Source organism: Chenopodium quinoa, unplaced genomic scaffold, assembly GCF_001683475.1.
Source record: "Chenopodium quinoa cultivar QQ74 unplaced genomic scaffold, ASM168347v1, whole genome shotgun sequence".
Classification (NCBI taxonomy): Eukaryota; Viridiplantae; Streptophyta; class Magnoliopsida; order Caryophyllales; family Amaranthaceae; genus Chenopodium; species Chenopodium quinoa.
This window is the reverse complement of record NW_018745000.1, coordinates 6,963,741-6,988,387: the sequence shown is the minus strand read 5'-3', so window position 1 is coordinate 6,988,387 and position 24,647 is coordinate 6,963,741. Positions and strand designations below refer to the sequence as shown.

The 24,647-nt window shown below is 38.7% G+C and overlaps 1 protein-coding gene across 5 annotated transcripts in view; it reads right to left on the bottom strand.

Annotated features, from left to right (window-relative positions):
* LOC110707562 overlaps positions 1–24,396 on the bottom strand; it is a 44,544-nt gene extending 20,148 nt beyond the window's left edge. Inside the window, exons 1-7 of one of the 5 annotated variants that reach the window (XM_021885581.1) lie at positions 24,249–24,396; positions 24,061–24,166; positions 20,731–20,889; positions 19,848–19,931; positions 19,480–19,617; positions 19,286–19,378; positions 18,294–18,389 (exon numbers count right to left, since the gene is read on the bottom strand). In XM_021885581.1, the coding sequence (XP_021741273.1) occupies positions 18,294–18,389; positions 19,286–19,378; positions 19,480–19,617; positions 19,848–19,931; positions 20,731–20,889; positions 24,061–24,147 (657 nt within the window). In that variant the 5' untranslated portion in view covers positions 24,148–24,166; positions 24,249–24,396. Of the gene's footprint in view, positions 1–18,293; positions 18,390–19,285; positions 19,379–19,479; positions 19,618–19,847; positions 19,932–20,730; positions 20,890–24,048; positions 24,167–24,248 lie in introns of those variants that run through there. The other 4 variants (XM_021885579.1, XM_021885582.1, XM_021885583.1 and 1 more) reach the window with 4 other exon arrangements.
* Positions 24,397–24,647: the final 251 nt, after the last annotated feature.

Sequence of the window (24,647 nt, the reverse complement as noted above, 5' to 3'; positions counted from 1 at the left end):
TGACGCCTGCTCCACAACCATTTGAAGTAGAGCTTCCGTCCACATATACCTTCCATACTTTGTCTGGAACTTGAGAGTCAGGAGGACGAGTCATCTCTACAATAAAATCAGCAAAGGCTTGCCCCTTCACTGCTTTTCTAGGCTCGAATGTAACTTCGAGGCTCTGTATTTCTATGGCCCATTTGATCATTCGGCCTGACGACTCCATGATGGTCAGTGGCCGCTTGATAGGTTGGTCTGTATACACGACGACTGCATGTGCCAAAAAGTAGGGCTTCAATTTTTTAACAGCCATGAAGAGTGCAAGACCAAATTTCTCCACTAGGGGATACCTCAACTCGGCATTTTTCAGTACGTGACTGACAAAGTAGACCAGGAGCTGACAGCCGTCCCTTTCAGCAAGGAGAACAGCGCTTAACGCATGATCAGAGACGGCCAGGTACATGTAGAGAACCTCTTTGGGCAAAGGGCTGACCAGCCTCGGCAAGGAATGCAAGTGAACTTTTAATTTCTGGAAGGCGGCCTCAGCATCCGGCCCCCATTCAAACCTTGCCTTTTTCTTAATTGCCTGGAAAAAGTATAGGCATTTGTCGCCTGATCGGCTTAGAAATCTTCCCAAGGCCGCCAGACAACCTGTTAACTTCTGAACCTCTCGGATGGTACGAGGCGACTGCATGTCAATGACCGTCTGCACCTTCTCAGGGTTCGCCTCTATTCCTCTCTGATTGATAAGGAATCCGAGAAATTTCCCAGACTCAACTCCAAATACACATTTCTTGGGATTGAGCATGACATGGTGCCGCCTGAGTGTGGCGAAAGTTTCTCGGAGGTCCGACAGATGATCTTTCTGAAGTTTAGTCTTGACAATCATATCATCAATGTATGCCTCGACGTTTCTCCCAATCTGATCAAAGAACACAGTGTTTATCATTCGTTGGAAGGTAGCCGGGGCATTCTTAAGACCAAACGGCATGACCGTGTAACAGTATAACCCCTGATCATTGACGAAGGTCGTCTTCTCCTGATCTTTCTTCCATAAAGGAATTTGATGGAAACCAGAATAGGCGTCCATAAAACTCATCAAGGCATGGCCGGCTGTTGAGTCGACCAGGTTATCAATTTTAGGCAGAGGGTAACTGTCTTTGGGGCACGCCTTGTTTAAGTCTGTGTAGTCTACACACATTCGCCAAGTGCCATTCGACTTTTTAACAAGCACCACATTTGCAACCCAGTCTGGGAAGTAACATTGCCGAATGAACCCTGCATCAAGTAATTTTTTAACTTCGGCGGCTGCCGCCTGACTTCTTTCTTCGCCATGGTTCCGCTTCTTTTGCCGTACCGGCTTCTTTTTCGGATCCACGGCCAGTTTATGTACCGCCAGATCAGGACTAATGCCTGGCATTTCATGGACTTCGAATGCAAAGATGTCCTTGTATTCTTTCAATAGTTTGTGAAAGTTGTCACCAAGGTTTCTCAGAGCATCGTCCCAACTTTGACTGTTCGGTCAGGACGTGAGTCGTCTAAGATCAGGTCCGCATGCTCACCAGCCGGCTGAGGGCGGAACTCATCCGGCCGCTCCTCTGCCAATGATTGCTATTTTCTTGCTTTTCTTGCGGCCCCTGTCTGGGATGCCTTTCTCTTTTTGCCGCCTGCTTCTTGAACAGGCGCACTCTCCTTGACATTGTCAAGGTCTGTTTTTTCACCACTTGACCCAGTGGCCATAACAGTGGGCTTGACATCCGAGAGATAGCACTCTCGGGCCATCCTCTGATCTCCCCTTAGGGAGCCGACTGTTCCATTATCCCTCTCTTGAGCAACATAAGAGATGGGATTATAACAGCCTTAGAATTATTCAGGGTAGGTCGACCCAGAATCATGTTGTAGGCCGAGAGTTCCTCTACTACCAGGAACCGGACTACCATGTGTCGTCCTTCCCCTTTTTCGCCCAAGCGGATGGGTAAATCTACTCGTCCCAGTGGGTGGACGACTCCTCCTCCAAACCCTACTAAAGGGTGGGAGGCCGGATGTATGCAATCAGTCTGATATTTCAGTTTCGACAGACATTTGCTACTGATGAGATTTGAGGAGCTTCCGGTATCTATGAGGATTCGGCCAACTCTCTGGTTGGCCACTTTACATTCAATAATGAGAGGGTCGTCATGCGGCCCCCTTACCCCTCCTAGATCTTCTTCAGTGATGACAATCTCAGGAAATGAATATTTGGACGACCGTTCTTGGTGAACGGAATTTATATCTAACCGCCTGATATTGTCTTTGTTGCCCCTAATAGTGGGGCCGCCTCCTGAGAAGTCGCCTGCAATGGTGTAGACGACTGCATCATCTGTATCAGAGCTGTCGGCCTGCTGATTCTTTTTGGCCGACTGCTTTTTTGAGGAAGTGTTCCCCGTAGATTTCTTGACATAAGTGTCAAGATCACCTTGCTCAGCCAGGCGGTCTAGGTACCGCATGAGACTGATGCAGTCATTGGTGTGATGACCAACATCATCATGATAAGCACAGAATTTATCTTGGTTCCGGTTGTTTGCAGAACCCTTCATGGGGACCGGCTTCTCAATTGAGATCCGTCCCTTGATTTCTTTTAGGATAAACTGGTTATCCCTGTTAAACGCATACTTTGGGGAGTATGGTTTGAATTCTTTTTTCTTTTTCTGGGCCGGCTGTTTAGAGGAATCAGCCGCCCAGACCTCTTTTCTTTTCTCATCTTTGTTAGACGACTGATTCTGTCGTCCTTCTCTTTTGTCGAACCGTTTCCCGTCCGACTGTTTTATCGTATAAAGATCAGTCGCCTGTATAAAGACTTCTGCTTCAATCAAGGCCTCTTGAAGAGTCGCCACCCTTTTTCGAACCAAATCAAATTTGAAGGTAGACCCGTCTTTGAGACCTCTGAAAAAGTCAGTATAAGCTACCTCATACGGTAACCCTTGAATCTGTATTCTCATCAGGTTAAACCGCCTGATGTAAGAACGAAGCCCCTCCTTCTCGCCCTGCTGAATTGTTCCATCAGATGGTCTTCTGGGTTAGTAGTGCCGTCATAGGCGCCTACTAGTACATTTTTCACTTTGGCCGGCTGAGCGGCTTCAGTAATTTCCTTGGAGAAGGCCGACGGCTGTTCACCAAGTCTAAGCAACCGTAGCTGCCAGTCCATAGGTTGGACGTTTTTTGCTGCAGGTCCACCAAACGGAGGTGGCTGCAAAAAATACTGTTGTTGCGGCATAAATGGTAAGTTTGGTACCGCCTGGTCACTATGAAAGCCGGACTGACGGGAGGTGCCGCTTGACTGACTCTCATGATACGACTGAGTATGCCTCATCGAGGCATTTCGCAAACTGTCTTGAAAGTTTGAAGTAGAGGCCGACTCTGACAATCGGTCACTCTTCTTCTGCTCTAGCAGTAGCCGAGCATCTGTGAATGTTTGCTTCGACCCGTCCGCCTGAATATGACGAACAGGTTTCCTATTTCCTGTAGGATAACGGAATTTTGTGAAATCAAGGGCAGGTGGCTCCCGCTTCCTAGATTTAGGATGAGGAGTCGCCTCTCGCCCTTGAACTGGCTTCCTCTTCAGTGAAGTGGAGGGTTTCTTGACTGCTCCTTGACTGGAGCAGGCGGCTTCTTGTTGATCAACTCTTGAATCTCTCCCTTGAAGTCCCTCATGAAGGTCATGAGTTCGTTCCTTGTGATGGGAGCAGACCCATCAGTCGGCTGTTGCCGAACAGGCGGTCCGCTTGCTGGCTCGCTTCCTGTTTGAAGATGCTCCCGTTCCCTCCTTTCGGTATGACGGGTACGTCGGGCCCTTAGGGTCCCGTCTGAAGCTGTATGAGCTTCAACTTCAAATTCACTTTCGGTATCATGGTCCGACTGAACTTGAGGGTCGTCTAGGGGACGCCTCTCTTCAGGAGTCGGTACAGACTTGGATGCCATCTCAGAAGTACTCTCCCCACAGACGGCGCCAAATGTTTCGGGGTTTTCTGATGTCCTGCGGGAGAGTTACAATTCCGAGACTGGAACCGGACGCCTGTACCTGCAAAATAACGGAGACTCCTGGGAGCTCCGCCTCTAACAGTCAAGTTAGTACTTGATTAAGGAGTAATTAATGCGGAAATTAAAGTGATTAGGTCTCTCTAGGTGAGAGTGATTAACGTAGGCAATCTGCTTTGTTAGCGAGATCAGCCGGTTATTACTGTGTGTAATTAATGTGTTTCTTCCGTAATGTTTCTGTTCTCTTTTTGTAATCTTTTTGTGTAATCCCCCTTAATGAGGATTAAGGGAGGTATTTATAACCTGGGGAAACGTGCCCATCCTAGGTTTAGGTAAACCTAGGGCCGATTGGGCTTCCCTCGAAAGTTGGGCCTGGGTGGCCGGTTTCTCCATTAGGCATGGAGTATGCCACATGTCGTGACATAACAGGTCCAAGGTGGACGAATAAGCGCGTGCCACGTGGGAAGCCCTGGCTGTTCCAACTGGGGGACACTTGGCAGGACCTGATTGGTCCACGTGGCGCATTCCGATTGGTGGGAGCAAAATCCCCTAATCAATAATTGTGTGATTAAATTGATTGAATTGATGATGGCATGTTTTTTTTAGATTGGATTGATCTCCCAAGATAGCAAACTTAATTGCATGTTAGTTCTAGTTTGACAAGGGATTGTGAATTAGAATTTATATATTTGATTGCATTTTGGGTAAATTTCTTCTATGCACCTAGTCAATGAGGGATCTAGGCTAGGAATTTGAGAGATTGCTCTTGATGGTAATTAATTCCCATTTTAATTCTTTCTTTGCATGATTGATTATCAAATCGATTCCCATTAACTTGTTAATTGTTCAAAGTGGATCTTTGCCCCTAATAGACTTTGTAATATCTTGATCTTTATATGTGTGTTAGTGTAGTTGTAGTGTCTACTATCCATAAACCGACTTCGACGTAGCTTAAGCATTAGATCGAGAATAATCCAACATTACCGTTCCTTGTGGTTCGACTCCGAACTTACCACTAGACTTGTTTAGGGGTTAGTTTAGGATTATAATAAATTTTGTTTGGCCGTGAGGAGGTTAGTCAACGACATAATTTCCCCGCGCTCAAAATGGCGCCGTTGCCGGGGAACGGTGTCAATGCTTGATTGTTTTTGATTTCTTGAGTCTAGGTCTTTGTGTATACTTTTCTTTTTATTTTATTTTTTTATTTTTTCTTGTTTTTGTAAAAAAAATGGCAAGTAACTCGTTTCCTCAATATGACAATGAGCCTTTTTGTGAATATTTCAATAGACTTGAGGGATATTTGGATTTTGATTGTTGTAGTCTTTGGGAGGCTTGTGAGATTTGTTATTTTGGTTTGAATGAGCAAACTAGGGATGAAGTTGAATGCATGCATAATGGTGAATTTAGAGCATTATCAATTGATGATGCTTGGGATTTTTATGTTTGGTTTGCTTGGGATGTCTATAATAAGGGTAATCATGATTCTATTATTGATATGCAATGTGTTGATACTTCTAATATTAGCATGAATTCCCATGATTTGTTACATGATCCCTTAAGTGAACCTAAAACACATGATTTCAACTCTATTTCCTCTTTTGTTCATGATGATGAGGTACATGCTCAAGTTGATGCTAATGGTGTGTTTCAATATTCTTCATTATTTACCATGCCTTCTTGTGATGTGCTTCGTTCCCTTAATGATGAATCTCATGTGTTTGATTGTGCCCCCACTCCCCAATGTGATGTATATGCTCATGATATTAGTGTTGATTTTTCCAATCTTGGTTGTACTTCTTCTTCTCTTGTTGAGCCTCAACCTTCAACACCTTTTGAACCCCTTATTTCTACTTTTGAATCTCAAATTAGGTGCATTGAGCTTGATAATGAGCTTGGGCCTAGTAAGGAAATGATTCTTAATTCTATGAGAGGTCAATTAGAGATAATGAAAAAGAATGAGGAGCGTCTTGAGGAGGGAAGGAGAAGAAAAGAGGAGTTAGAAAGCCAATTGTCACCCTTGATGCTTGTTTGTGAAAAATCCCAATTTAATGTGTGTGTTGAGGATGATGATGATGATTTTGAGCAACCAAGAGAGTGTGAGGATCCCATTGGTGAGCATATGAGTGATGGTGAAGGAGTTGAGAATGAAGAGAGAGTTGATTTTGAAAATCCTAACCCTCTTTCCCATCATGATGAGTCTCAAGTGCATGATTGTGATCCTTTTATCCATGAGTATTTGGATTCATTTAAGGTTATGTCTAATGTGTTTATTGAGTGTCAAATGAAAACCCATAGCCTTTTGAGTGAGTTCATTAAGAATGCTTCATGGGAGAGAGACCATTTTGAAATGAATTTGCATCCATTCATGCATGGCTTTGAGATTTTAGGCTTTAAAGAAGTTAAGGGAGTTTTTGTTCATGATTGTAGTGAAGGGGATTATGTAGTTCCTCTTGGAAGTTGGATGTTTGAGGGAGATCATGATCATGAGTGTTCTTCTTTTGAGGATTCTATGATTGATTTTCATGCTCAAATTGGTGATTTGAGGAATGGTGGTGAAGAAGAGACCATTTGTAAGACCATTGCTCCTATCCCCTTTTCTCATGTCCCTTTTTCAAGGAATTTCAACCATATCCCCTACACTCCTATATCCCTTCCTTCCTTTGTTAATGAGCCTATTGGGGAACCCCTTGCTTATGATGATTTTCATGTCCCTCATTCGTCTTCTATGAGGAAAAGGGTGATTTTGCCACCCAAAAAGATTTTTGTGAAGAGAGTTTGCCTTTCTATTCTTCTTCTTATTTTCTTGAATTTTCTTTTGATTATTCTTCTTCTTGGCAACTCCCTCTTCACCTTCTTTTGCGTGCACTAATCTTGGTGCATGCCCTTCTTATATCATTTGCTTACTTGTTATCTTATGAGATGTGTAGTAGTGCATTTGACAAGCTCTTGCGATCGTTGCAATATTATTTACTAGAGCGGTCAAGCTTGGACCTTAAGCAAGCCTTTCTCGGGAAGTAACCCGTGTTTTATTGCTTTCATTTTCTTTTCTTTTTACAATAGATTTTCTCTCATGGAAATTTTTGTGTGCCTTTTTCTAGGTACATAACTTGATATACTTTGGTGCATTGGTTTGGATCAAGAATCAAGGAAGTTTGGCACCACAATTGCTAGCATATGGAAAACAAGATTCAATTCTTGAGAAGAGTGGCTTTGAAAAGTTTAATTGGGTCATTTGCGGGTATATACACCCACCTAAAATCCGGTAATATCATTCCTTGCTCTTTCTCCATTGGTTGATACCTAAAGTGGCTTTGAAATAGGAGATATGTTGGGTTGTTGGATTGATCTCCTTGTTTTCCCCTCCCATGGATTATTTGATTTATGTTTGAGCATGTTGTCTCATTCAAGCTTGGGGGAGGGGATTCTATCATATTTGGTAGATTTTGATTCATATATATTCCATGCACATTTGTATATGCTTTTCCATTTTCTATGTCTTGAAAATCACAAAAAGATTTTTGTTTCTATCAAGGCAAATTTGCAATGTATTTTCTTTTGTTCTTGCTTTGGACATAATACTTTTGGACTTGTATTCTTGAATGTCTTTCTTCCTAAATTTTAGAGGTGTGCACGGTTTGAGAATGTGTTAGGTTGACTCTAGAATATGGTATGCTAAGGTAGTTGGCTAAGAACTTTGGGACCATGAAGCTCTAGTTCACTTGCTTGTGGTAAGATGGAGTTGCTCTCTATAGTGGATATGAAATCAAGAGTTCGTTATTGCTATCCCTAGTGAGGTATAATTGTTCTAGCCTTCATCATACTTTGTTGAGCGGCATATTTGGATCCTTGGCTATTGCATTCTCATATCTAGAACTTGACTTTTAGCTCCCAAGATCGCGACTGAGCCACTTTAGGGGATGACAAAGACATTTCTCTTTTTATAGGATTAATTTTAAATTTTAGATTTGGTTTGCATTTGCCCCTATTACTAGCCCATTTGAGCCATATACATTCTTTTCTCTAACCACAATACAAGCCTTCCAGCCTTGGTTTCACTTTAACTCCTACCTTTAGTTTGTGAAGCAATTTTGTTTTGGAGCTTGTTTTATTGTTTATGGTGCAAGTTTAGAATTGTGAGTTCATTTGCAAAGCAAGTATGTGTTGTATATAATTTTTTGCATAAAACCAAATGCATTTTGAGAAAAAGCCGCCCAAAGTTAAAAGAGGCAAGGACATTAAAAAAAAAAAAATAGCAAAAGCAAAAGCTTGGAAAAAGAAAATATCGAAAAAAAGTAAAGAAGAATGTAAAGCACAAAAAAAAAAAAAAAGAGGTTTTGTTATTGTTGTTTTCCCTGTTTTTGTTATTTTGTGTTAAATAAGTTTGGGGGAAAGTTATTTAATAAGCATACTTGGCACTTTTGTTTTGGAATCATTTGGATCTTGTGGAAGAAGTTCCACCCGTGCTTCACATAGGTTTACCGCCAATTTCAAGAGTTCTCCACACCCTTACTCTCCTAGCTTATATGTTACAACCTTGAAAGTCCTTTGATCCTAAAGGGTTAAGTCATTCAATGATGGCGGGAAATAGGAATCAAGCCTATAGAGCGAGTTTGCATAGCCAAGATGTTGGGTAACCTTCTCAATGTTTTTAATTTCTTATTTATTTTCCGGTTCCTTCGTGGAATCATGAGAAGCTAACTTGAAAGTGGATTTGAAACTAGTAGAGAGAACGTGGTTTGATTGGTTGGAACAAAAGGTGGAATGTGTTTCCTTTAGTTCTCTATGCTTAGCATATGTTATGTTTCAACCAACCTTGGACATCTTAGAACGTGCATACCTTTATTATTTTAGAAATATTGACATTCATTAGTGTTTGTTCCATCATAAAAGTCCACTCTAGAACGCTTGTAACTTTTCTCTTACTTCGATTTATTTTATTTTATTTATTTATTGCTTTGCCTTGATTTTTTTTCAAGAGTTATGGGTTAAACTCTTAGGACACCCTTACGAGAGCTTACTCGTCCTCTAGAGCAATCTAAGGGTTTAAAGTGCTTGATGCATACGCTAAATGTATTCGTGATTCCTACGAAAGTGAGTTAGTGTATATTCTTCCCCTTCTAGTTTTCTTTGTTTGTATAAAGTGCATCACATTCCCTTGTGTTTCTTTTGTTTTGCTCGAGGGCGAGCAAAAGTTAAGCTTGGGGGAATTTGATAAGTGTCATTTATGTCGCTATTTTTAAGAGTTTTCTAGTTATTTTTTCATAGTTTTTATATCTTTTTACTTGGTTTTAATAACATTTTATTACATTTGTCATGATTGCGTGTGAAATGTCGTTATTGCTCAATTTTGGCTTTTCTTGCATATTTTAGTTGCTTATGGCATTAGATTAAACTTTATTGGTTTATTCTTATGTTTAGGAACACTTGGATAAGTTCATTGCTCAAGATTGAAGAAATATAAAACATAAAAGAACAAGTAATGAAGAAATGTGTACTTGATTTTCAATGATCGAACTTCAAACGCCTATATCTTTTGATCTACAAAACATTTTGGGGCAATTCCAATTGGAGATGAAAGCTTATCTTGAGAGCTTTCCAAAGACAGGTCATATGCCCAATTCTGTTGTAAAACGTGGGAGATATGTTCATTTGAAGCTGAGCGGTTTGCCCAATCCGATAGGAGCGGGCGCGCATCCTATGAGGAGCGCCCTGTCACGTGCCGACTACTTTGCCCTAGTCACGCACCGTGCGCCACCCGCTTACAGTCCGTCGTAAGACGAGTCAGGCTTTCTCCTTGGCACTTACTCCTTGTGCCCACGTAGCACAACTCCTTGTGCTGCTAGTATAAGTTTGCTAGCACGATCCCTTTGTGCTAACAAGTCCCCTTTGGTTGAACTAAGCACTCACCCTTAGTGCCTTAGTCCGAATTTACGACTAAGTGTCGTAGACAATTGAGCACCCAAGCTATCACCCTTGCTGGTATGCCCGATCACTCACTTGGCACCCTCGTGCCTTAGTTTTCCTCACACTCTCTAAGTGTTGGAAGGAAAGGATTGAGTTGCAAGAGAACACAAGTGCTTAAGAAAGGCTTTTTGTATTGCTTCCAACTTATAGCTCTTAACTTGTTGATCTCCCAACTTAAATGTACAAATGAGCCTTGGAGCCTATTTATAGTGCTCCATCCTACTTACATGCTTCTCTAGAACATTCCTAACCTCCTCAAATGGAGGGTTCTAGACTACAACAATCTAGAGTGTTCCCACCTCCAAAGGAACATACATACAAGGAGGTTTCTACATACCTCCTACCTAGAATGTTAAGGACTACCCTCATATCTCCAACTTCTCTCTTCATTTTCATTATCAAATCTCAACTTTCTTCAACCGAAATTCACAAATTCTTAATCTACATCAAATTCTCTCTCCAAAAACCATAATTTTACAAAAATTTGGGCAAAAATTTCGAAGACCCACAAGTGGGAATTGAAGAAAATCAATAGGGAAAGGGGCAAGCTTGCTAGTAAAGGAGGAATTTGAGGAAATTGGAGGATTTTAGAGTATTTTCATACTCAAAGTGGTATAATTTTCTTCCTTACTTCACTTTCCCTCTTAAACCTAAGGGTTTTTCTTCAATATTTCTCTCAATTTGTTTATTTCATGATTGTTGTGTAATTAGTTGCATGATTAGGTGATTTAAACAAATTTTCTTGCCTTTGATAATTAAATTGTTGGTTTTTGTGGATAATTGTGGAGTAAGGGAATGGCTTGTGCATGAAAAATTAATTATAATTTGTGAATTTGTGAATTTTTGTGTGAGAATTGTTGTGTTAAGATTGTTGGTTGGTTGTGTGGAATTATTATTGAATTGTGAGCAGGTACCTTGGTTTAATTTGGGGGATTTGAAGTTAAGGAGGTTGTGTTTGTTGAATTTTGGTGCTTGTGTGAGGAGTTTTGAGTGAACCCTTTTTACTCCTTTTTCCAAATTTTGTCAAGATGGTGCTAAGATTATTTGGAGGTGCGGGAGGAAAGAAAAGAAAGACTTCCAGCATCCAAATATCCGAAAACCAAAACCAAAACCAAACTCAAAACCAAGACAATGCTCCTCCTCCCATTAGAATCCCCGAAAAATTTAAAAAGTATCACTCCGAGCTTTCAAAACGAAAAATCCTTCCAACAAGATTTTACGACCAATCAACTTGCCATCTTTTAGGGATAGATGAAGGAATTCGGCGAGTGGCCGATAATTTCGGATGGTTAAACTACCTCAAGAAGAGGGAGCTAACCTACGAATCGATCACTCTCGAGTTCCTTTCAACCTTAACCATGCGCCGAATCAATGGTGAGGGAGAGCCTCTTGAGTGCGAAATTAAGTTTAGACTTTTCAATCAAGAAAAGATTCTAACCTTAACTCGCCTCAATGAAATATTTGAGTGGCCCGTGTATAATCAAATAGACAACCCCGATAGTTTCTACCTTTCTAGCTACGAAGAGCGAAATTGGTGGAATACTATCGCAGAGTATCCTAATTTCACCACCCGGTCTAGCCACGCTAGCCACATTGTCCACCCTGTACTCCGTATATTCATGAGAATTATGGGGTACGCTTGTTTCTCGAAACAAGATCTCGGGAAGCTAACAAAAGAGGAGATCAAATGCCTCTTTATAGCTTCCCGATTTGAGGGGGACCTTGAGGGTAATGTGAACATGGGATACTTGTTTATCCAAAGGTGCCTTGAGATTAAGAGGAGTACGGAGTTTAGAGGGGAGATAAAATGTGGTGGCATGATCACAATAATTGCCAAGGCTTTGGGTTTCACTAATTGGGTTGAGCAATTAACCCCGGTGAACGGGTTCAATGTCCTTGACCTTGCCGGACTTGCCTCAATGCAAATGCTTGTGGAGATCCGTGGTAATGTCACCACATACTCTTGGTTGGTCAAGGGTAAGCACCGTTGCTTTCTCCCTAATGCGGCGGTAATGAACACCGTGGGGAACACTTGGCAAGTGCCATTTGAGCCACTCCCCGCGAATGTTCCCATCCCTGACCAACCATCTCAACCTCGTCGCCATAGTATTTCTACCGCTCCTAGGTTTTTCGGCGGCTCCTCTTCTTCTCCTTCTTCCTCCTTCGACCTTGAATCGGCTTTTCACCGCCTAAATCTTTCCAACCAAAGAATCCTCCAAGAAAATGAATATCAAAGTTATGTGTCTCAAATGACATATCAAAGCCAAGTTGAGAGGGGATACTTTCTCCCCTATGTCAACTATCCTAACCGCCCCGTTCAACAGGGGCCGGTTGCGGGTTGGAACAACAACCAACCCACCTACTCTTATTGGCAAGGACCTCGTAGCTCCGTTTCGGAGCTACGATCCTTTCCTCCCTACGATTATACACAACCCGGGGGTTGTGATTTTAGGGGGGACCCATCTTATTACCACGTCCCCGAGACATGTGGTAATATGACTCCCGAGGAAATCGATAACCACCCCTTAAGGGGATACTTCGGGTTTCCACCCGGGTATGATGGTGGGTGGAGCACTAGTAATGCACCGGACTACGGTCACTATCGTAGTAGCCCCAGCTATGATCTTCCTCCATACGTGGATCAACCTTCCTTTTCCGGCGATGTAGACCTCAACTATAACTACATGCCATCACCGCCTAGGGAGGATGATCGGGAGTAGCCTTTAGACATTTGTTTTTACCGTTCCCTTCTCTTCTTTTCCCATCATGTGTAACACCGAGGCCGGTGTCGAGTTCTAGCTTGGGGGGGAGATGTTTCTCATTGTGTCCATCTATCGTGGGAACGGTAATCAAATGTCTAGCTTGGGGGAAGTCTTGGGGTCTTTGTGTCTAGGGTAGTTTTCGGTTTTGGTAGGAAATGTGCTTTCTTGTGATGCCTTTTGTGCTATGTATGGAGAAATTTGAGATTGTATGTGGAATGTTTGGCATGAAAGGCTTAGTCTAGCCTTTGGGACTTGTGGTAGGATTCATAAGGTATTATGTTCTAGTTTGCATGCCTATATTAGGTTGGTTGTTACCCCTTTTCACGTTTTTATGGCATGCCTAGGCTAGAACAATTGCATATTGATGTTTTTGTCTCACTTCTCTTTATGTGTGTGCTATTTGGAGCATCTTATCTATGGCTTTGATATGATCATGCTTTGGTTGGTTTGATTGTTGGTTGGTATCATGGTTGATTGGCATTGTTCTTGGTCTTGCTTGATGATGAATTTTGATGATGATTTCCCTTAATATCCAAATTTCTTTTTCTTATCCTCTAACCCCTCTAACATCCAAATTCCCTAATATCCAAATCCCTAATATCCAAATTCTTTAATTAGTTTCTCTTTCCCCCATTTTCAACCTTTATTCAAAAAAAAAAAAAAAAAAAAAAAAAAAAAAAAAAAAAAAATTTAAAAAGGATTTTGTTTGCCTTTGATCGGTTTGCAATGATGATATTGAATTGTATGTGGTGGATGTTTGTTTTCTTTTCGTAATAAAATTTCGAGCATGGTTTAGATGCCCTTGGTGGAACATAGAATTGGTTAGTTTAGGCTAGTGTGAGAATAACTTTCCCGAATGTGCGAAACTTAAAGTCTAGGTTTGTGGTAAGATGAAGTCGCCCATATCAAAGGAATTTGAACCCCGAAAGGTAGTAATTGATCCCACATTGTTCCCAAAAGTGAGGGTGTAATATTATTTTTTTCAAGCCTACTACATTTGAATGAGTGGCAAGGATCCTCTTTGATTTAGTACCTAGATCGAGAACTTGAGTCCTGACTCCCAAGATCGCGGCCTAAACTACTCTTAGTAATATGAAGTTGTTATGTATTGTTCATTCGCACAAAGTTAAGGCATGTCATTCTTGTTTCCTTAGTTCAATCTTTAAGTTGTTATAAATAATAGTTTGTGATGTAAATACCCAAGTTTGAAAAAAAAAAAAAAAAAAAAAAAAAAAAAAGAAGTAATGAATAGCCACCACCCTAGCGATGAAACAAGCTTGGGGGTGCGTTTTTGTTTCAAGTTTATTCATAGTTTGTATTTTGGGTCAAAGTTAGAAACCTCTTTAGGTTTGCTCTTAGTGCTATATATCTTAGCTTGACTTTAATTGCAAAGCACTTCTAGTTTTCTCTATGCCTTAACTTTGTGCCGTATTCCTTGAGTCTTGTAATGTTAGTAGAATAGTTGAAGCCATAGACGGTGGAGGGAGTTGGTTCACAAGCATATGGAGAGGGTATTTATCATTGAGATGTCGAGTGCTCTAAACCTTCTTGGGTCTATTTTTCTTTCGGCTCCTTCGAGGAGTCATGAGACATTACCATTAGGGGGAATTTGAACTTTGTGTTGGGGACGCGGTAAGATTGGTTGAATGGACCAAAGTTGAGTACATTCGGGAAGGTTAGCTAGGCCTCGGCTAGTCATGACCGTGGTTGATCTTAGGCATATACCTCATGCTCGAGTTTTATTGTTTAAGGATTCTCATATCTATGCATGTGCTTTTCTTTGAGCAAATTGATCTTTGGGTTTGTTTTTGGGCAATGTGAATTGCTTGAGGACAAGCATTTGGCTAGCTTGGGGGGATTTGATAAGTGGTTTATTTGACCACTTATTGTGTAAATTTAAACCCGATTTTGCGATCATTTCCCCTCTTTCTAACCCAATTTTGAATGAAAATGTTTTTTCTCGGCTTTCCCCCCCTCTTGGTTTGTGTTTGTCCATGTTTTGCAGGTCTATGAGCTCAATTAGGCAGGCTTTCGGTGCATGAATCGTGTTTAAGACAAGAGGATTGAAGATTGGAGAGGGCGCTCCAGGGGAGCGGGCGTGCCCCTCTCATGGAGCGGGCGCTCCTCGACTCTAGCCACATTCTGCCCAAGTTCAGGTGCTGTTAGGAGCGGGCGTGCACCTCTCATGGAGCGGGCGCTCCTCGACTCTAGTTCAGGTGCTGTTAGGAGCGGGCGTGCACCTCTCATGGAGCGGGCGCTACTCCCTTTGAAGATTGAATCTGCCCATGCTGTTGGAACAGGGGAGCGGGCGTGCATCATGTGAGGAGCGGGCGCTCCTCCCTGACACTTTCAAATCTGATCCTTCATTGAAGCATTCTAGAGAGGGCGTGCAGCCGAAAGGAGCGGGCGCTCCCAGCTTAGGAGCGGGCGCTCCTCATTGTGGAGCGGGTGCTCCTCGCTGGGAATCCGTTTTCTTTTGACGGATTTCCCTATGTGTTTCGGGGAGTATAAATACTTCCCCTTTAGCTCATTTAGAAAAGGGGGGACAGTAGCCTAGTTTTCAGAAACCTCTCTTAGTTTGAAACATTCCTTAGGATTAATTTAGCTTAGTTTTCATCAAATCAAATCATTGTATTAGTGAAATTCAAGAATTATTCTCAAAGTTTGGCAATTTGTATTCAACATTTGAAGCTTCAATTAGTAATTTCTCCAACCTTCTTCCTTTTAATTTCAGATTTTATTTGGTATTTGCATGTTATTTAAATCTTCCTAGTTCTTGGTAATTTGTTATTGGATGATAGTTATTTCAATTGTTAACCACTTTTCCCCAATTATTGAAGTATTTAGAACCCTAATTCTTGATTGCATGTTGATAAACATGAGTTGTGAGTAGTCTTCTTGCTAGGGGTTGGGTGAAGCTCGACCTTTTGGGTTAACTATGCAAATGTGGGAGAAGCATTGATGTTTGAATTGCAATTCAATTGATTATATGAGATTGCTTGTTAGTTCCTCATGATAGGTTTAGCTACCCTTGACTAAGTATGATATGCCTAATTTGACATGGAAGTGTAAATTGAGTACGTCATTACTTATTGTAATTTGATTATGTATCATCTATTGCTAAACTAATGAGGAATCTAAGTTTAGTAGTGTGAGTTGTTTTCTAATTGCATGAGGTTGATTTTACATATAGTCCTTGCTATATCTTGTCTATTTTACTCCCCGTTTGCCTATTTGCCTTGGTTGAGTGGATCTCATTCCCTAGTATCTTTAATTCATTGATTTAGAACCATAGTTTGTTTGTCTTCTAGACGAACCCCAATTCACCAATTGACTTCGAGTTAGCTTAAGTGTAAAGATCTTTGGCAATCATATCCCGTTCCTTGTGGACCGAACTCTTACTTGTCATTATGCTTGGTTTGTAAGGTGTTTGTTAATAAATGTGTTTGATTGAGTGTGGAATGTACGACCGTTCCAACGCCCATCAATTAGCTAATATATTTTACTTCTTTTATATTTTTTTAATAAAAATATAGTACAAAAACCACAAAATATATTAAAGTGCGGTGCGGTTTGGTCTAAATTTTTTTAGAAACCGCACCAAACTGCAAACCGCGGTTTGCCCATATTCAAAAACCACACCGCAATTTTCAAACCGCACTCTAAACAACCCTAGATGTAAGGTATCATTTTGTACGGGATGTTATAGAGAAAGGAAGTATTTCTCTTGTGAAAGTGCATACAAATGAGAACCCTGCAGACATGTTAACGAAAGTTCAGGAAGCAAGTTCCAACAATGTTGGAATTGCTTAATATTATCTCATGGATTGTTAGGTAATAAGTTAATACATGGAGAAATAAATTAAACTACGATTGGTTTGATCCCGGTTGAGGGAACGTACGCAATCATTGTTAAAATGGTGAAACCGGATAAGGATTACGCAATTTGTTCGTCCAAAATTTGAATGTACTCAAATTAAGCGCAAAGGTGGAGAATTAAGGGAATATATGGATATAATTGGTTCAAAATTAATTAAATCTAATTAAAGAAATTAAAGGTTAAAATAAAGAAAGAAGAAGAGAATTTGTAGGAGAGATAAGACAAAAGAAAATATGCTTTGTTGTTTTCCTTAGTAAAAGGAATTGAGCAAAGGAAGATAAAATACTTTAGGTTGTAACGTAGAATTAACAATTCAATCATTATTCACGTCAAAAAAGTTATTAGCATTAAGAAAGTTTATTTTCTTATATTTATTATTTCCTTCATAATAGTTGTTTGTTTATCCTAAAATATTATTTATTTGTGAGGTATAAATTTCATATTATCTAGTAGAAGCCATATTTCCGCTACAAGAGCTCTAAAATGTAGATTGCAACTTTTGGTTTCAATTTCAATTCACTTCAAGTTCAAATTCCTTCGATAATCAAGCATTGTGAGATTCTCTTCTTCTTATTTCATTTCCTTGCATTTGAATTTTGTTGTTGATGAAGTTTCTAGTTGATTTTAATTGTTTGATTTTTTATTTAGCTTGTTGATTTAGTTTTGATTTCAATTGCATGATGCTGATGATGATTAGATTAAACTTAGTTTTGCAATCAAACATGCTTAGTGAGTAGTTTACTTGCTAGGGATGGAGGTGAAGCATGGTGATCAATTAAGTTGATCTTAATTTGGAAATTAAATGATTTGAAAGGTGATTAAAGTGATTAAGTGAGGAATTGCATGATGTTTGATTTGATTGGAGTAGTTAACCATGATGTTAAACTTGATTGCATGATTAAATTGATTGACATAGCCAATTAATATTGGTTTGATTATAATTGGTTGAGGTCTAGGTTGTGCTTAATTTTCTTATCTAGGGATTAAGATTAGCATAATTAGAGGTTGCTTAATCTAGAAATCCTAATTGACCCTATGCTTAGTCTTTGCTTGTCCAATATCATTTGGTTTTTCAATGCTTGATTGCTTAGTTGTGAACCATGTGGATCCAAAGCCCCTAGTGTTTTGCTTATTATTCAATCTCATATTAATTAGTGATTGTTTGTTTTAGCTTAGTTTAATCATCCAAATTCCGACTTCGAAGTAGCTTAATCTAGTGATTAATTGCTTGAATTTACACCGTTCCTCGTGGCGCGATCCCTAATTTACCATTATACTCATATTTTGGTAATTAGAGTAAAACTTTATTTGGTTTAAGTGATCTAATAACGACATAGTTTTTCTCCTGTCAATGTTTGTATAGTTTAAAATTTCAAAACTTCCCTAAACAAAATCAATGATATTAGAATTAATTATGTTTCATATAAATATTTCTTAAAAAATCTACTTTATCTCAAGCTAAGTGCTCCATGCTATACATGGTAAAAGTCTAGAAAGAAATGGTCCGGTCTATTATCCTCTTGTTGATAGTACCTCAAGAAGAATGAAGCTTTAGTGAATTGCAACTTTGATGTTAAACTGGCTAAAAATCCTAAAATGTAGTTGACTTGCCATATACAACTAGAAATTTACCAAAGTTCAAATAGTTAGCAAGTCAAGCATTTCAGAAATTTGGTAGCTAAAAAACTTACACTGGTTGGGTTAACCATTTGTTGTTCTGTGTAATCTTTTAGCTCGCAAATTCTCTTCTGAGGATTGGTTAAGAATGAACTTGTTTCGGCAGATACCTGGACACAAGAGGTAGTTTATGAGCTTATTACTAACATCATACTCCATTGTTTATGATCTAACTGCTAACATCATACAAACAGGTTAAGTCTTGTTACTTTGTTAATCATTGCAACAGAATTACAATGGTATTGTAAAAGCTGCAATATAATATGGAATAAGAATGGTTCACACTAAGTCACTAACCAATTGCCACTACTCACACAACTCTTGATATACTTCCTCTAGTTTTTTTTACTTGACCTGTTTCTTTTATCACGCTTACTAATGCACAACTTTAACCATCAATAACTTTATTTCTCTATATATAAAAAATATAAAAGTTATATATTGTGATAGTACTTATTAAGACGATTCTAACAAGATCCCACATGAATATGTTTTTTCTTGCGTATTATTCACAAAACACGGTCAAAGGAGGGGTAGTGAATAGTGTAAAAGTAAAAGCGGGTCAAGTAAAAAAGAACGGAGGAAGTAATACTTTTATATTTCTAAGTGCATATCACATTTGCATTGCATAGTGAGAATTGGCACTCTGTTTCAAGAGATGTTTGTGGGAGGGCCATTTTTAATTGGTAGAATAAAATGTGTGGTGGGTAAAATTTATTTTGGTGAAGAGAAAAAGTATATTCAATCGGAGACATGGAGAACTCTTATATTGAGAGACAAAATGTAGATGTATTTGAGATGGTAGTTATATACGAAGGTGAGAGTAAGTTTGTGGTACCATGTCACGTGCCAAAATTAGAGAGTGCAGAACAATTAGGGATGGCTCAAAAAGGAAAGGGTGCAAGTAATGTGGAGCGCAAGGAGTAATAGCCAAACATCTCTTCTCCAAGTTGGAATTGCCAGAGCAAATTCACATATATAAAGCATCTGTCTTGAAGTAACTTACATGTGCAGAACGAGTCAAGTCTACAGAATCTGTGTAGTTCTTCAACTCATCACAATTTTGCTTTGCTGAGGATATATTCAATCCTGTATTAACCTTCAATGAGAAACGACAATTTGATATTTTTCAGGCTTAAATTGAAATATCTCTACGGATCACACAATAATTAAATGATTTTAATAGTTCTAGAACCACACATTTTTCCGAACACTTCCATTTAGTCCTGGAATAGCAACACAGGCAGGACTCACAGAGGCTTGATATTCACCATAATGCTCCAACTTGACAGTTTTGTAGGGAGGAATTCTTGCCGAGCTGCCTGAACAACCAGCATCCTGATAAACAAATTAAGTAATCATTTAGAGAACTTCTACTGAATGATCTAGCGGCAGTCACAGCAACCAGAGGAGACTCAAATTCTTTAAGAAATGAAATTTTCAACAGCTCTAAAATTGAAATATCTCTAAGGATCATCAATAATTAAATGATTGTAATAGTTCTAGAACCACGCATTTTTCCGAACACTTCCAGTTAGTCCTGGAATAGCAGCACAGGCAGGACTCACAGAGGCTTGAAATTCACCATAATGCTCCAACTTGACAGGTTTGTTTGGAGGATTTCCTGTCGAGCTGCTTGAACAACCAGCATCCTGATATACAAATTAAGTTATCAGTTAGAGAACTTCTACTGAATGATCTAGTGGCAGTCACAGCAATTAGAATCAAATTCTTTTAAGTCATGAAATTTTCAACAGCTCTAAAACCTCTTCAGTTTTCCAAATCAGCTAAAAGCCATAAATTAATCTTATTACCCAAGGATTTCAATAGCTAAAGGATAGAAAAGGGTTTCCTGCTATTACTGTTAATGCCCATCATTATGTACAAAATAATAATATATTAGTAATCACAGTTACTCCCTTAGTTTGAAACTGATATTCCTAGAGCAAGTGGAGCCTAGGTCATGAAAAGCACCACACCATAAGATACACCCTACACCATCTTTGATGATAGTAAAAACTAAAAAGGACCAAGAATGAAAGCTTCCTGTAAAGCTCAAGAAAATCCAGCTCTACATGAAACACGATGTTTAATACTTATACTGTTATTCGGACTAGAATTTTATAATGGGCTGGCACAAAAATTGACCTTTCAACAGAAATATCTTAAGATGTTTGAAGACTTGTCCGCTATTATAAACTAAGTTACAAGTCAACATTACACCGCCCTTGAAGATCTAGAAAATTATATACACTGTGGTAAAGAAAGGGGAAACAAAAGGCAGCAGAAATAATGTCTACACAGTTTATCATACCATTCTTAATCTAGTTCTGAGGAGCCAACTGACAACATGATATAGAAACAGATATCTGATAGAAAAGAGAAGTTAATTACCTACAGAAATAACAAAACTTTCTCAATTAAAAAACAGTTAGTATTCTCAATTCTTACCTGAAATGGACAAACAGAGAGGTTCCCAAAAAGTCCATCTTGTACATCACATGCACTGATTGAAAAACCTGCCTGCTGAAGACCACGTGAAACAAGATATGCTTCTGTCTGCTTAGATAATCCATATCCTTTATATACTGAAATAGAAGGGTCCAGTGGCTGCAATGAGGAGAGAAATAAGAAAATTTCCATGTTTTTCCATAATATCCAATCATTCAATACAAGACCACAATAATAACATAAAAATCAAGGAAGAGTTGAACAAGGAAGGAAAATGGATGTCTTACTCATCAGTATTAAATGCAATGGTACAATGCTAACATGTCAGAATAGAAACATGTTTGAGAATCAGACAATAGTTTAATTTATTAACATTATAGCTGAGAAACATTCTATGAAAGCTACAATAAGTTATACAACAAGAGGCTTTTTATGGGATATCGACACAATATAACATCAGTAGCACAAAAGATTAAAAAAAAAAATATATATATATATATATATATATAATAATTAAATTCTACAACTCCGCCAGTGTATTTCTCGCTGCCAGTCCCAAACCTGGATAAAGGAGGGTTACGGACTTACGGTAGGCCAATGACAGTAACAGTGTAAAACTTTTTCACATCGCTTGACATGAGCCACAATGATTAAGAGTAGTACAAGGATGGAACCTGGGAAGTCCTCATATTGGTTCATGTAGCCGACCCCACTTATGGGATTAAGGCGTTCAAGAAAAGAAGAAAAAGAAGAATAACTAAATTCTACTTGGAAAACAAGCACCCAAACCAAACTAATATTGAAAATTCTAATGTAGCATAGAGGCCCAGCAGGAGATTTTAGAATGGCTGAACTTCAAAGTAATTCTTTAGAGCAATAGCCCCTAGGTGGCCCTAGCAAAGACAACTCTTGTAGTGACTTGTGACACGAGCTCACATAACTTCACTTACAAAATCAAGGGACCAAAAATATATAGCCTGAAGAAGATAACAATTGTATCAGTACACATTGTTTCCGCTACTAACTCTTCTGACATGTTCCTAATAATTGAAATTATCAGTTGTTCTACATAGATATCAATTCTCTTTAGAAACCATCAAAAATTAGGGTCCTTTATTTTTCTGGTTAAAGAAAATGAGAGAAGGGCAATTCTTTTATAAATTCACCTTAGTCACCTCAAAGGCTCAAATCAACTAAAAACCCATCTAGTTCCTATATGCAAGTTTTTAACTTTTAATTCCCAATTTCCAAACATCCAAAATCAAATTTCCTCTCTTGGATGGGAGAATCGATTTGATCACCATGCCAGTAATTCAAGTATCAAGTTTCAAAACAAGTCAGCAATACCCACAATTTCAACCAAATGTCAAGTCTCTCACTATTTCACCAAAATAGATTAGGAAAAGTGGAGTATAAGAAGAGCCTGATAGACCGAAAAAACATAAATTGTAAATAGAATACATAAATTCTTCAGATTGATGAATTGCTCAAATGAACATGGTTGAATTCTTGTTAAAGGACAAGTCTGGATAGGCATATGTGGCATATCAGATTTTTCCAGGCAAATTTGATAAGAGTTTAATATTAATGCTATAGGATAAGGCCATAGAAGACTGAAGTTATTGAAGCAGCATTGGTTTTTTTACATTCCACTTTTGTAAAATATCAGATGATAAGGATACTCTCGGATAATCAGTCACTTCATCAGTCATCACATTACTGAAAGTAAAAAACCTAAAGTTGTATCAATATTTTGATGAGACCTAATAACACGTTCTAGCCAAATACCTTCGGAAAGTTCACTCCTTACCTTCGGTTTTGTAAAGGAAACAAACATAACTTGCTCCAAACTCACTAGGCTGATATAACTCTAATAAAGCATTGCATAATGCTCTACAGGATTGTAAAAACAAGCTACTCTGAATTTTCAGATAAATCGAAGACCTTGGCATCCGTTATGCAAACAGATTTTGCATATGCATTTTTCTCAGAAAAATCGGTTTCTAAATCATCTTTAGCAGGAAAAACAATAATCAGTTAGCCTGACATTTTAAAATAATAATAATTATTATTAAATTCTACATGGAAAACAAGCACCCAAACCAAACTAATATTGAAAATTCTGACGTAGCATAGAGCCCCAGCAGGACATTTTAGAATGGCTGAACTTCAAAGTAAATCTTTAAACAATAGCCCCTAGGTGGCCCTAGCAAAGGCAGCTCTTGTAGAGACTTGTGACACGAGCTCACATAACTTCACTTAAAAAATGAAGGACCCAACAAATATACCCTGAAGAAGATAACAATGACATAATGTTTCTGCAGTTCCACTACTAACTTTTCTGACATGTTCCTAACAATTGAAATTATCAGGTTCTACTTAGATATCAATTCTCTTTAGAAACCATCTAAAATTGAGGTCCTTTTATTTCTCTGGTAAAGGAAAATGAGAGAAGGGCATTTCTTTTACGAATTCACCTTAGTCACCTCAAGGCTCAAATAAACTAAAAACCCATCCAGTTCCTAAATAGGCATATGAGGCATATCAGACTTTTTCAGGTGAATCCTATAGAGTTTAATATAAACACGAAAGGGTAAGGCCATAGAACAGTGAAGCTATTGAAGCTATCACATGGTTTTTTCACATTCCACTTTTGTAAAATATCAGATGGCATGGGTAGACTCGGATAATTAGTCACTTCATCCGTCATCACATTGCTGAAAGTAAAAAAGCTAAAGTTGTATCAATAATCTGATGGACCCCATAAAACGTTCTAGCCAACAACAGTTGGAAGCTGGAACATAAAATCTCTAGATACCACCAGAAGTTCACTCCTTAAGAAAGGTTTTGTAAGGGAAACACAGATAAATTGCTCCAAACTCACAAAGCTGATATAACTTTAACACAGCATTGCATAATGCTCAACAGGATTATGCAAACAGATTTTGCATATGCATTTTTCTCAGGTCTTTTAGAAAAATAGGTTTCTAAATCATCTTTAGCAGGAAAAACAATAATCAGTTAGCCTGACTAAGCAACAAAGCAGACATTTCCTTACCAGTAATACCATAAACAGTTAGGCCACAATATATAGCAGATGGCCTTATGCAACTCATATAGCAGAAAAACAAGTAATAGCATAATTCTCCTTTGTTCAAATTGAATATGTTTCATGATTTTTCCGAATTAAATGGGTTAAATTTACAACAAACTATCCAAGCACAATTTCAAAAACAATCAAATAAAATACAAATGGTAGATTAATAATGAGAAATTGTCAAGAAATGAAAAGGGTTATTGAAAAAAAGAGTAAATTACAGAAAAACCGGCCTGAGCTTGACAATCGGAGAAGTTTTTGTAAATTCCGACGATGTCGCCTTTCCTTACAACATAGAATGCATCTTTTTCGTCCCCCATTAATTATACTTGTATCAAACTGCACCCACCAACAAAAATTAAGATTATGAACAATTGTAAGGAACAATTCTACTCACAAGCAACAACAGTAAAACAGTAACCTTTCAAATAATCAAGCAGAAAATGGGGATGAAGCGAGTCGCAGGGATCAAAGAAGGGTCTTTTCAAATTCAAAATTTTGCAGGAAGCTTGCTGTGGAAGTGGGGGGTGTCGACTATAATAAATGTCTCATTTTTTGGCATGTATGTCAAGGTAGAAAATAGAAATACTCCGTACGTAATACTTCCTCCGTCCCTATTTGTTTGCCACATTATCATAATATGGGTCAAATTTTGATACCTTTGACCATAAATTCCCGTTGTTCTACCAAAGGAAATATAGTCATGTGATATCTTGTTTGTTTCATCTCATTATAAATTTAATTAATATCTACTTTTTATAATTTTTATATATATGGAAATTGAGATATAGACGCTTTCACACATGTCATGAAGACCGCG